A 14,414-nucleotide genomic window follows, 5' to 3' on the forward strand; every position below is an offset into this window, starting at 1 on the left:
CTAGTTGATTTTAAAGGCTTGGGTTGAAGGTGAGTAGCACTCTTGAGCCTTTAATAGTTTTGTCTTTATCACTGTCGCTGCAAGGAGAAGCTGTGAATTTAAATTACATTAAGTTTCAATTAGTTTTGTCACCTGGTTTGAATTATTGCAAGTATCTTAAGGTCCAGTGTACACAGTCCCCATCGATGCTTTTAGATACTTGCATCCTATTATCTTTTCTAGGTCACTGTTTTCCAGTAGAAACATTTCTAGTTTTTCTAATGGTTCTGCAAAGCAATGTGCAAATCTTATTGTAAATCCCAAGTGCTTATTGTGAGCCTTCTGCAAGTGTGATGAGTTCCCTTCTAGAAGTGCAGATTGCTACTCCGGCACACATTTTTTTCCCCAAACAAATCCTGACCTCCTTTGCTTGTCTGTAATTTGTCCACATGCCATGGCGTGAGAACAGATAACTCTGGGTCTCTCTTTACTTCCTCCCGCAGGAAGTTATTAACATATGAAAGATCTCCAGAAAGCGTTTGTTACCGAGTCGTGGGCAGTGGAAACTCTCAAACCCTGGGCAGCGTTTCCGAGGCCGGCCCGAGCGAGGAGCGTGAGCAGGCAGGCCCACTCAGGAACAGTGCACAAGCTGTTGTGTGGTGAATTCAGCTTCCAGTGAAATAGGAGAGAAAAAGTGGTTATAATGCTAAATGATGATTCTGCTTTAAAAAAAAAAAAAAAAAAAAAGTGACCTTCAGGCAAGTGAGAAATTCTCCGTTTTACTCCATTTTGTGTCAGATCCATGAAATGCCAGACCAGCACTGGCCTAAAAAAAAACAAAAAAACCTCTTTTTTTTTTTTTTTTTTTTCTCTGCAAATTCAGTGCCAAACAGCTGAGAGTATTGAACTGAAGAGAGCAGCACCGAGGTGACTGCCAGGTGGGGACTGAAAGGCCCAGGTGGGATCTGTGTTCTTGCAACATCCGTGAAACTCATCCCCAGTGTCTGTGGTGCAGAAGGACAATGTTGCATACGACCGACCGTCAAGGTTGGCCAAACCCCAAAGAATTCCTCCTGAGCCCAGCGCCAAGAATAACATCCTGCCTCAGCAGAGAGCCCAGTGCTACTTCAAACCCCCACTTTCCAGGAATTGACATCATGCTTCGTGGAACTTCCCTCCCCCCGACCAGGGCTGGTTTGGCCCAGGGAGGTTGACAACTTCTAACTCTGCAGCCCCCGAACTTCTGTGCTGACCTGTTCCCTTTCTCCACGTCTTCCGCCCCCAGTGCTACGGTTTCCTTCTCCGCCAATCTTGTCCCAAAAGTAAAGAATTCTTAAGGTGAACCTGCGCGTGTGACTGCTATAAAGGCCTTTTACTTTTCCCAGTGTGTACGAGACGGTCTCACAAGCTACACAAATATAAGTAGGGAGCACTGGATGAGGGAAGTGAAAACGAATCCTTGGCACGTGGCCATGGCATTTCATCCCTTCGCTTCTTTTTGCCTCCGTGGTTTCTCGCTGCCATGCGTATTAACGATGCCTCCACTCACGCAGCCACCGAGCCGGGCTTTATGTGAAACTCCCAGAGGCAAAGGAGTCGCGTCGGATGTCCGAAAACTGCTATGTAAAATGTTCCTCATTGGGACATGTGGAGGGGGGGTGTGCAGGGGGGAGGGAGGGTTACTCTACTGTGTGTCGCCCTAATCCAAATGCAGTGTGAACACCGGAGCAACAGCTGAAGCTTCAGCATAGGAAAGTTTATTATTTTAACATTTCTTCGCAATTGGTTTTATTTTCTGTATCAGACTAGGTTCAGCTGCATGTGAGAGGAGTTTTCCTTTTAAGCAGAGAGTTCATTTTTTGACTCTGTTTTCTCCTGCTCCTTTGGGTTTCCAGCCCATTCAGAACTAGGGCCGTGAACCTTCGTTTGTAATTCGCTGGGATGTTTTTCCTGTTTTTATGTCCAGTCCTTGGGGAGAGAGACTGTCCTCTGCTGGGGGGGGGGGGCGTACACCAGTGTACTCCTTCTGGAAGCCTGCGACCATGGCTCCGAAATCTGGCCACTGTTGCACACAAGGACTGTGACTTCCCTGACTGACTTGGGGAGCGGAAGAATAGAGCCAGGAAGGCAGCGCGGCGTTCCACGCTGTCACGGGGAGCCACTGGGCTGGCCCCAGCAAAGAATGTGGAAACGTCCCCTGTTTGTGACCTGAGAGAGAGGGCCAGGTTCTGGCACTAGGAGGAGGGCTTGAGATGCACTATTTGTATTGCATGTTTAGCCCACTGCTTTTGAACGCGACGAGTTACATTCAGGTGCAGAAGGTGTTTGTTTCCCTGTACCTGGAGGGCTCACATTAATATGTCCCACTGGAGCACCGGGACCATGTAGGAAGCAGAGACTTCTGCAGTCAGATTCATGGTGAGATTTTTTTTAAGCATCCTGAGATCCATTCTTTGGCTGCGTAATCTGGAAATAGAGCAGACCACTGCATCCTCAACTACTCCGCGGGTGTGCCGGTGTACGTGTTCGTGCAAGGCTGACTGACTGACTGCGTGAGCCTTCTGGGGGTGTCTGTAATCGCCCCCTTCTCTTGTCTCACACCATACATGAGCACTTACTTTTCTTTCTGACAAGAACTGATTTAGTTCCCTACCCAGCAGGATTGAAAAAATCTTCTTTTTGGTTTCTTTTCTTTACCTCTTGATTCGATGCCAGTCTCTAAAGGTACTTCTCAAGTGGCTTTTGAGTAGACGAATGAACCAATGTGACAGGAAGTCTGCTGAGAAACCTGTCCCTCAGATCTTTTAACGCGATGCTGTCAGCTTTCTGCTACTGTGGTTTTTGACTGCAGTGGCCAGCGTGAGAGCACGCTGCACTGGTCTTTCTGACAACTTAGGGACCTGCGTATGTCTGTTTTTAGAATGCTGTCTCCCTAAATGTCCTCTTTCTTTCCATTTTAGGCCACCAAGCGGTTTCTGGAAGAGATTAACAAGTGGACGGCACATCACCATGTCTCCCCCCTGTCCTGGAACGTGGCGGTCAAGTTCCTCATGGCCAGGAAGTTCGATGTCTTCCGAGCAGTCGAGCTGTTTCACTCCTACAGGGTGTGTGTGTGTGTGCACCAGAGCTGGACAAGCCTTTTCCTTCGCTTTACCTGTAGAGAACCCCCACCATACTGCTTGAGCCTCTTATCTGATGCGTTACTCTGTGACCTGGTCCGAACACTAGTGCCGACCCCCGAGGACCCCCGAGTGATTCCAAGTATCAGATTCTCAGGAGGCAGTGGTTTGTTTGCGGGAGAGCTGCCTCTGCCTGATCGCAGCGACATCGGTTACACACACCCTCCCCAGAAAGCTAGCTCAGAGGACTGCTCCATGCCCTCTTAAAGTGTCTTGACTGAGCTACCTATTATTGTATGAAAGTGTTACCGGGCCGGCCTGCTGACTTGGCTCCGTGCAGTGCTGTGCGCTGTCACGTGAAAGAGCTCCGTGTCGGGTCTTCTGCCCCTTGGATTGTCAGGGGCTGGGGGCAGTATTCATAGCCCTGGAATGGGAGACCTCACGGCCGTTGCTTAAGGGGGTAGCAGCTAGCGGCTGGGGGTCAGGGGGCTATGATTAGAGTTCCGGAAGGAGCCCTGGTGCTTGACTCCTGCCCCAGGACCGTCCCCCCGCCGTGACTGGACTAAAACACAAATTGGGAGGGGATATAAAATAGGAGGGGGGGAAATCCCCAGGAAGTTATGAAGGGAGGCCCATGGCACTAGATACGAGCCCTAGTTCTGACTGAGCGAGAAGGAAGGAGCAGGTCTTAAAAAAAAAAAGAAAAAAACTTACCACTGCAGAATGGATGAGCTGGTTTATTTGTTCCAGTTTTATTTAATGGTGTTATCAGCCAAAGCATCATAAAGCAGCCATGAGTTTCATGTCTTGTTACTTGGACTTTGAACAGACAGATAAAAACACATCATGCCCTCTCTTGTCCTACTGTGCAGCGTGAGACAGACCACTTCCTGCTATTCTGAACCCAGTGACAGCATCGCTCTGAAACCTGAGCGATTGTGTCTCGCAGAGGCAATGCTTACAGCTCCCCAGGGGGAGAGTGGCCCAGCTGTCACACGAGGGCAACACCTAGCGGTCCGATTCGGGATGTCTGCATGCTGGCTTCCGAAGGGAGCCATGGCTAGGGATTGCTGGGGTCTGAATGAAAGGCTCTGGTGCCATAGCCCCGATCAAGGCTGGAAGCTGGACCAAAAGAAAAATAAATAGGTCACGTGATCTGATAGGTTAGAACGTGCAATGCTTTCACGCAGAGGATTGATAAGACTCCTCCATATACCCCACGAGCTTACGTAGAATAGATTTTTTTTTTTTTTTAAAGCTCTTTCATTTTCATAAAAGATTAGAAATCACCTACACCATCCAACGTGTTAGATTTAGAAACCAATTAAACAGAGGAAGGAACGTGGGATAGATGTCTAATTCCGCTAGGGGGGAAATCAATGGATAAGAACTGGATCAAATCTGATTTAAAAAAAAATTGTATGAAAAATAGAATGGGGCAAGAAAGGGATCTTTGTAGGATCCTGTAATTCTGATACAAAGCTGCTCTTCATCGTGAACATATTACAACTGGGTGACAAACAGAGCTGAGCAACAAAAAGTAAAAGAAAAACCTTTGATGTGACCATGATTTGATTGAGAGCCTGTATCAAGAGAAACATTTTTTTTATAACCCAACATATAAATACTGTTAAAAAAAAATTGGCTCAGGGTAGAGCTCAAATAAATAAATATATACCAATATGTTCTGATTTCCCCAATATACTTAATAGTTTCTCCTAGTTTCCTTGTCTCTTTGTTTAATAGTTTTGGATAGCAGGGATTACTAGATTTGCCGTATTTCTGATTTATGTAAAAACGATATGAGTGCTGTCTTTCTTGGCATAAAGGAAGTAGCTTCTTGGTGGTGGTTTTTTTTTTTTTTCCAAAATTTTTTATTTACAGGAATGCAGTGAAGGAGGCACAGAAACATAAACAGCTGATCACAAAAGGTCCAGAAAGAAAAACCAATACAAAAGTAGAACATATACAGCATGCTATCAAGATACAAAAGAAAAAAGAAATAAATTCTTAACATCCGTACTGGATGTGAGCCAACTAAACCCAAGAGGTCAAAAAACCCCATGCTAAACCTTTTCAGAACAGATGGTAGAGCTTCCATTATGTAAAGAAATGCCAACGTGTTGTTGTGACGCGGTGTTTCACTGAGCAGCAAAGGTTTGTCATCGTCTTCTGGTGAACAAATTCCTTGCTATCGCTATTCGCTCAGCCTAACGAGTTTTTACTGCAAGTATTTACCCTGTGTTGGTAGCGTTTGCATGACCCTTGAGCCCTCCTGAAGAAAGCCTTTCGCTTTTATTTTCCTCTCCTCCAGACGACACGGTTAAAGGAAGGAATTGTGAAGCTGAAACCCCACGAGGAACCGCTGCGCTCGGAGCTGCTGAGCGGGAAGTTTACCATTCTGGTGAGTGGCGGTGTCCAGAGCTCCCCTGCCAATCGCGTGAGAGGCGGCAGAGGAAATCTGGAAACGTTGGCGTGAGGCCGGTCCGTTGGTCTGGGGGGGAGGGGGAGAGCGTTCTGTCCTGTCCGGGGCTCTTTACAACCCTGAAGAGGATGGAGCCTTGATGCTGCTCTGATGACGAGGGTTAGCTGGTCAAAGAGCAGCAATGAACGTGGCTCTGAAAGCAGCTGATTCCTGATCCTGGCCCCAAGTAATCGCCTCCATGCTTGGTCTGCATGCAAGAAGGGATAGGAAATAAGGGAACCTGTGCTGGATGGGTCTCTGAGGAGAACTGGACAGGAAGCAGTAAAGGTAAAGGGCTGCTGATTATGCAGGATAGAAATGTATTAAATATAGATACTTCTGGAATTGGTGCTATGGGACAGTAGCAGCATGTATTTTTGATGTTATTCTCAGGGGTATAAAATAGAGGTCATGGACCAAACTTAAGTAGATTTTATGTATAGAAAGGAAATTATGGGGTGACGGGAAAAAGGAGACGCTGAACGACTGTGTGACTGCTTTATTCCTGAGAACATTTATTTATCAAGTCCCACAGGGAAAACTTGGGGGGGGGGGGGGGGGGAGGGAACCATGATGAAGTTTTAAGAAACTGAACAAGTAGTGGGATTGTGATGTTGGTTACAATGAGTAAAAACTCGCAGGCGTTAATTTGAAAGGTAATGTTTTGAAACTAAAAAGTTTTAAAGTCAATTGCCAGCAGAAATAAATGAAGTTCTGCTCCAAGTCATGTTAGTGAAGAAGGGCCAAATGCATATTGGGATCCCACCAAACTGTATCAGTCCTACTGTGTTAATGTTGCTGGGAGAATCCTACATTCGTCTGAAGTACGTTAGTTCTCAATCCATGCGAGATGCTTCCTGATAGCAGTGCTCGGTTATTGTTGTCTATTCTGTGGTGCTTAAGTTCTCCCTAATGTCTGGTTTTTTTTTTTTTTCTTTTTTGTCTCCTGGCTTCTTATTAGAGTGTGCGTGACCCATCCGGAGCCTCTATTGCGCTTTTCACTGCCAAGTTGCACAATCCCCACAAAAGTGTGCAGCATGTGGTGCTGCAGGCCCTCTTCTACTTGCTGGACAGGGCTGTGGAGAGGTGAGAGCCAATTTACCACGGCAGTCCTGCTAGCGCAATCAGGATTTTAATGTATAAAAAAAAAATCTAAATATTCATCACCTCCAATTTGAAAGAGCCCTTCTCACTGGTTTAGATGAGATCACATGACCCATGATGAAATTAACTCTTCAGTTAGTGTGTGTAGGTGGCGTGAGGGGCCTTTTAGAATTATAAATGTGACGGGGTCGCCACAGATGGTAGTCCCATCCCCCTGGAGCTTATCTGAAGCAAAGCTGCCGGTTAACGCTGAATGTCTTCTGCGTGCTGGAGAGGGTTCCACAGATGGACTGGCATGCGCTGTTTTCTTCTTTCGCTGGGACGCAGAGAATGCTATCTCAGATGATCCCTGCACCACCAGGACGTGCTGATAGCATCTGTGTACAACACACAGGCTGCTGCAAGAGTTGACATTGCAGGACTAAGTTGCCCTGCGATTGGCCAGAGAGTGCCTGACCCGTGCATCCAATCGGGACCCATTACTGAGAAGGAAGAACATTGGAGGTTTCAGCCTATGAGAGCTGTGTTAACAAAAACATTTTTTTTGTTACTGCCCTCCATGTCCCTTTCCCACTCGGAGAGCAGTTTCTGGGGGTTTTTGTGGTGTGTTCCCTCTGCTTTAGCAGAAGGCTAGATCGAGAGTAGGGATCAGGGTTGACTGGAGATCCCAGGAGCCAGGCTGTTTCCTGCAACAGTCTCAGAAAGCAAAGAGTTTGGAGGAGAGGCGTGCCCAGGGGCCTTAGCGTTTGTGATGTGTGCCCCCCACCCATGCTCCTTGTAGACATGCTTAAGGGGAAGAAAGTCACTGATACAAACCTCTGAAAATAAAATGAACTGACAGACTGCTGGGTTTAAGCTTGTATTGTACTATATGTGATGCATATTTCTGTGACGCTATGTTCGGCCTGAATTACTTCTTGTATCGAAGTAAACAGGGTTGCTGTGCTCTTATGGGCATTGTGAATGTTATTTATGAGTACTAAAATAGGTAAGGGGGCCACAAAGACTAATGTTGATGTGGTATCAGGGTGCTAGGGATATTGTCTCCACCCTCTCAGGTAGCGCAGCCAGAGGTAATTCATATTGGTATTTGTATCTTCTCATGTGGTACTCCCATCCCTGCACATAGGGGTGATATATATTCTGGGAAAAGGGAGGTTACATAATGAGAGTTCTGTAATTAGGGACTAGCAAGGCAGTCATATAAGGCTCACGTATTAAAGGGCAATGTTTGTGTTCACTCTTGGACTTAGGAGCTGGCTGAGAAGAGCCAAATCCAGATATGTCCCAGCTCATTCCAGGCTTAAGTCACTGACGATCAGCTTCGGTCATGCCCTAAAATAACACAATGAATAATTTGTATAAAAACAAAATATAATATGTATACTTAAACAAATGTTTAGGCAGAGTTGCTTTTTTAACTCCTATTACTTGGAATTGTACATTTTATTTATTTATTTATTTATTTTATTTGTTTTATTTATATTTTTTCTATACCGGTGTTCGATTTTACATAAATCAAACTTTCACAATCTATGTACACAGGCCCAGAGCTAGAGAAAACAAAAATTGTAAATTTAAAGGGACATTCAGCACCTAACTCCAACAATGACATGCCCACCCCTAATATTAATGACTCGTGTTTACACGTACCCAAGCAGTTTTCTGGTGCTAAGTAGGGTCACCTTGTGACTCCAGACCAAGCCTGCTGCTGCTCTGGCTAAGGTCACTATGTATACTCGTTCATCATTGCCAAGTAAAGGGGGGAGATGTCAGGATGTGCTCTTATCTTCCATACTTCCGTCAAGTTGCTAGTAATTAAAGACTGAAACCTTTGTGTCAGGAAAGGAGAAGAAAGGTTTCTCCACCTCAGCACTGGAGTCCTTTGCAGAAGTTATACTCAGAGAATCCTGGTTTGGCAACTCAGGAAAATATTTGCCAACTCTTTATTTATTTATTTATTTATTTATTTGCCTGTTTATTTATTTATTTGCTGGTATGTATTATCATCGCTGTTTTGTGGACTTAACTATGGTTCACCTCTTTGTGCACAGAGACAAACGTCCTGACTCCCATATATTGCAGCCTCGCAGAAGCTCAGCCCACAGGATCAGAGTCGAGCGTTCATGACATTTTTACTATCATATTATTTTTACAAACATGCGGTTTTTGTTTTCTGTTGTTTATTAACTGGCAGTAGGCAACTCTGGACTGAATGAATTTAAATGGCTTCTTCCTTTCTGTGACAAAACTCCATTGGAAATGAAAAGCAGGGATTCAGGGAGAGCTGGACCTGAATCATTAATAATTGGTGATAGATGGAGGACTGCAGTCCCTCCCCAGCACCTGTCAGCCTTGTTTCCTCAATAACCTTTCAATGATGTTACCCTTTGCCTTTTTATCTCCCCATCCACAGCTTTGAAACTCAGAGAAATGGGCTGGTATTCATCTATGATATGACTGGCTCGCAATACACCAACTTTGAATTGGACCTCAGCAAGAAAATCCTTAATTTGCTGAAGGTAAGGAGCTATACATTAGTTTTCTACATGATTTGGAAATGGCTATTAAATTTACTGAGGCATGGTACCAGAATTTTATGTTCACAGAGATTTCCATTAATATTTCCATTAATATTATTAATATTCAGACTATTACTGAATGCAATGATGAAATTAACGTTTTCTGCTCTGGTAACCAGCTCAACATTCATGTGTAGAACAGACATTACCAGGTTGATGTTGGGCATGTGGAACAGCCAAGATCAAACCAACATGGTTACACATCTTTATGTTCTTGTGTGAATGAAGAAGTGATTGAAAACACTGGGTGCTTGAAAAAAAGGAATTTAACAGTGCCTTCCTTCCACGCATTAAGAAAGATGGAAGGAATGCAAAACGATTACCGGCATGGTTAAAAGGTGAGGTGAAAGAGGCTGTTTTAGCCAAAAGATCTTCATTCCAAAATTGGAAGAAGGATCCATCAGAAGAAAATAGAATAGAGCATAAGCATTGGCAAGTTAAATGTAAGACATTGATAAAACAGGCTAAGAGAGAATTTGAAAAGAAGTTGGCGAAGAGGCAGAAACTCACAATAAAAACTTTTTAAAATATATCCGAAGCAGAAAGCCTGCAAAGGAGTTGGTTGGACCATTGGATGATCAAGGGGTTAAAGGAGCACTTAGAGACAATAAGGCTATCGCAGAAAGATTAAACAATTTCTTTGCTTCGGTGCTTACTGAAGAGGATGTTGGCGATATACCCATTCCGGAGACTGTTTTCATGGGTGATGATTCAGATGGACTGAACCAAATCACAGTGAACCTGGAAGATGTGGTAGGCCTGATTGACAAACTGAAGAGTAGGAAATCACCTGGACCAGATGTATACATCCCAGGGTTCTGAAAGAACTAAAAAAATTAAATTTCAGACCTCTATCATTTCATTTGTAACCTAATCATTAAAATCATCTGATGTACCTGAAGATTAGAAGGTGGCTAATGTAACCCCTATATTTAAAAAGGGATCCAGGGGTGATATGGGAAACTATAGACTGGTGAGCCTGACTTCAGTGCCAGGAAAAATCGTGGCAACTGTTATAAAGAATAAAATCACAAAACATTTAGATAGACATGGTTTGATGGGACACAGCTAACATGGATCTACCCAAGGGAAGTCTTGCCTCACAAATCTCCTACATTTTTTTTGAAGGGGTGAATAAACCTGTGGACAAAGGTGAACTGGTAGATGTGGTGTATTTGGATTTTCAGAAGGCGTTCGACAAAGTCCCACATGAGAGACATCTAAGAAAACTAAAAAGTCATGGGTTAGGAGGCGATGTCCTTTCGTGGATTACAAACTGGTTAAAAGACAGGAAGCAGAGAAGTAAGATTAAATGGTCAGTTTTCACAGTGCAAAAAGGTAAACAGTGAAGTGCCTCAGGGATCTGTTCTTGGACCGGTACTTTTTAATATATTTATATATGTTCTGGAAAGGGGTACGACAAGTGAGGTGATCAAATTTGCGGATGACACAAAATTATACAGAGTAGTTAAATCTCAAGTGGATTGTGATGAATTGCGGGAGGACCTTGCGAGACTGGAAGATTGGGCTTCCAAATGGCAGATGAAATTTAACATGCAAAGTGATGCGTATAGGGAAAAATAACCCTTGCTGTAGTTACACAATGTTAGGTTCTGTCTTAGGAGTTACCACCCAGGAAAGAGATCTAGGCGACATCATGGGTATTACATTGAAATTGTCAGTTCAGTGTGCTGTGGCGATCAAAAAAGCAAACAGAATGGGGCCAGTGCAATACAGTGTGCTCACACGAGCGCACTGTATAACCCGCTGTCGGCTGCTATTGCATTAGGGGTGGATTAGCACCTATTTATCCCGTGTCCAACGCGGAGCGAATGAGAGAGCGCTCATCACTGCAAATTCATGTTAATGAGGCTATTACTCCTTCACTCCACATTAGCTATTAACACCTGAGCACATTGAAAAAAAGTATAGAAAAGCAGAAAAAAATGCTTTTCTGTACTTTTTTTAAAAGTTTAAAAAAAACAAAAAAAACCTCTGCTGGCTGCTTTGAAGACGGACGTCGATATGCTCGGCATCGGTTTTCATAACCGGCCGACTGCAATTATAAAAACAAACGCCGAGTTTATCGGCATCGGTGTTCGTAATTGGCAGACCGCCGGTAACCGTGGGGTCGCGTTAGCAAGGAGGCGCTAAGGTCGCGCAAGTGACCCTAGCGCCTCCTTGCTAGCGCGACCCCCTAATTTACATATTGCATGGCGCCCCCCCTTGCGGGTACCATGCATGTGTTTAAGAAAGTGGGCGCTGAAAAGTCAGCTCCTGCTTTCCGCATTTAATATTGCATCGGCCCCAATGTTAGGAATTATTAGGAAGGGAATGGCAAATAAAACAGAGGATGTCATAATGCCTCTGTATCGCTCCATGGTGAGATCGCAACTTGAATACTGTGTACAATTCTGGTCACCACATCTTGAAAAGGATATAGCTGCACTGGAGAAAGTGCAGAGAAGGGCAACCAAAATGATTAGGGGCATGGAATGGCTGCCCTGTGAGGAAAGGCTAAAGAAGTTAGGACTGTTCAGTTTGGAGACGAGTCGACTGAGGAGGAATATGATAGAAGTCTACAAAATAATGAAAGGACATAAACAAGTTAATGTGAATCGGATATTTACTCTGTCAGATAATAGAAGGACCAGGGGAGGGCACGCCGTAAAGTTAGCAAGTAGCTCATTTAAAACAAATCGAAGAAAATTATTTTTCACTCAGCGCATAGTTAAGCTCTGGAATTCACTGCCAGAGGATGTGGTTACAGCAGTTAGTGTAACTGGGTTTAAAAAAGGTTTGGATAAGTTCCTAGATGAAAAATCCATAAACTGCTATTACGGTAATTAATAAGCAATAGTAACTTGTGATTTAGCTAATGTTTGGGTACTTGTGACTTGGATTGGCCACTGTTGGACACAAGATACTGAGCTTGATGGACCTTTGGTCTGACCCAGTATGGTGTATCTTATGTTCTTAAGTTCAGTCTGGATGTGTCCTGAGTGGGGGGGATCTTTTCTCAGAGTGGAGGAGTAGCCAAGTTGCTAGAGAAGTGGACTGAGAACTTGAGAAACCAGGTTCTAATACCGCTTCACCCACTTGATGCTCCTTGTGACTGTAGGAAAGTCATTTCACCCTCTATTACCTCAGGTAAAACCTTATAGGGAGATTTATCAAGCTGTGATATTTTATTGTGCGGTGGTCCTGTGTTATTTTGTGGCGATAGCACTGTTATTTTTTTATTGTGCCTAATGCCACGATAAAAAAGAATGCAGTAGAGGCCGCAAAAATGTACAGTGCAGGCCACGCAGAAACAAACCCTGTTCCCAAAAGTGTCAAAAATACCCCAGGGGTCTGTGCAATCCCCCCGCCTACCCTGCCCCCCTGCCTATCGAGGCAGCACAGAGTCAAAAAAATAAGGAAGAAAAAGATTTTAAATTGACAGTGATACCACGACCCCTTTCCCTAAATCCTCCCCTTTGTTGAAATCCCCTCTCCTCGGTAGCAGGCCCTCACCCCAGTGCCCCCCCCTTTCCAAAAAAATGTAGGCACTAGTGGTCTAGCATAGCCTCCCTACCCCTCTTACCTCCTAAAACAGACTCTAGTGATCTAGGGAGATTCGGGGGCCACCCTAGAGCACTAGGGTCTGTTTATAGAGCTCCTCCCCGACACCCTCCCCTACCAAAACCAAGTCAGTGATACAGGGATGGTTTAGAGCATCCCCTGGCTCTGAACCAGTAGCCTTGTTCCAAACTGGTGCAATATGGCTATGTTGCGTGATAAACGTTATTTACAATGCCGTCTAGCCTATCACAGTTCAATTAATCTAGGCCTTAGATTGTAAGCCCTCTGGGGAAGGGACATACCTAGTGTATCAGGTTGTAACTTGCTTTGAGCTTGGATTTGGAAGGTGAGTAATTTAACTCCAAATCCAGCCTTCTATGCTTATCTGCTTAAGAATGGAGTACAAAGGAGTAAGAGTAATAAAGAATAAAAGCTTACAAGAAGGAACACTTATTGGTCGTGCTGTGTGCCTGGCAGCTGAGATATATCCTCAGCAGTGTGGACAGAGAGAATTGGGCAGACTGGAGGTAAACATGAAATGAGGGCTGTTCCTAGGGAGGGTTTACGTTTCAACAGTACACTAACCAAAAGAAAACGAGGGCTTGTGCACAGAAAGCGTTGTCCTTTGATGTTTGATATTATTTTATCTGTAATTATCTTCTGCTCTACAATCTTTGTATGCCCTTAATGTATACTTTTGCATTACCAGGAAGGTAATATTTGAACAGTTTTACAATCTTTATGTGCTTCAGAGCTTGAGCACGGTGGAAGCAGATTTCTCTAAACTTTCTCCAAAATGTACAGCCAGCCTTTTGCAGGAAACGATGTTCCTCGCTGCCCCTGCTAATGAAAAGTGGGGACTGGTTGTGTGAGGTGGTCACACTAAGTAGCACTATATTGTCATATGCAGTTGTTCTCCATTATTACATTCATTAATGTCCTGTATTTTACGTGTTAGTAAGTAAGCACTAATCTGTATTTGAGAGAGAGTGAGAATACTAACTTTCTAATAGGACATCACTGGATTTATTGACCAGAATTTCTCCATTGACAACAGGCATGAAGCAGCCATTATATGTGGGCGATATCTGACGGCACCCAGCTCGCAGAGCTCAGTAAACCTTTATTGAGTTTGTGCGGGAGTTCCTGCAGGTGCACACTGCCTCCTGAGCATCTTGATGTTTCTTCTGATGAGCCTTTTGAAAAAAAAAAATTTTTTTTTTTAACTTTTTGTGGCCTAGTTACCCCTGTCTGCCTCATTGTTTCAAGGTTTTCTGCTGTTGCCTCGGCAGCCCCTCCAACAGAGCTTTTTAAATTCTAAAAAAAAAATCACCCCAAAACATAGTAGGTACAAGAAAATAAATAAATGTTGAAAAGGAAAGAGAAGCCAAAAATGTTTCCGTAAGTGGATTTAAGGCTTGCATCTTTGGGCACTGGATGTCCATCATAGCTACTCCATTTGCTAGTGATGCTAGGGCCTGGACCAGGACTCTTCCATCTGCTAGAACTGTAGTTGGAGGCCCCCCCCCCCCCAGGGCACAGCAGTACCATTCCTGGAAGATGGAGGCCCGAAGAAAGGTGCTGACAGGAAAGAGCCCCCAA

At 44.3% G+C, this 14,414-nt stretch overlaps 1 protein-coding gene across 2 annotated transcripts in view; it reads left to right on the forward strand.

Moving 5' to 3' along the window:
* Window positions 1–14,414, forward strand: part of PTPN9 (protein tyrosine phosphatase non-receptor type 9) — a 93,450-nt gene that overhangs the window by 35,180 nt on the left and 43,856 nt on the right. For both annotated transcript variants that reach the window (XM_029574811.1, XM_029574812.1), the window contains exons 2-5: window positions 2,940–3,083; window positions 5,413–5,502; window positions 6,524–6,648; window positions 9,083–9,188. In XM_029574811.1, coding sequence (XP_029430671.1) covers window positions 2,940–3,083; window positions 5,413–5,502; window positions 6,524–6,648; window positions 9,083–9,188 — 465 coding nt within the window. The remainder of the gene's footprint in view (window positions 1–2,939; window positions 3,084–5,412; window positions 5,503–6,523; window positions 6,649–9,082; window positions 9,189–14,414) is intronic.

The sequence above is a fragment of the Rhinatrema bivittatum genome, chromosome 13 (genome assembly GCF_901001135.1).
Source record: "Rhinatrema bivittatum chromosome 13, aRhiBiv1.1, whole genome shotgun sequence".
Lineage (NCBI taxonomy): Eukaryota > Metazoa > Chordata > Amphibia > Gymnophiona > Rhinatrematidae > Rhinatrema > Rhinatrema bivittatum.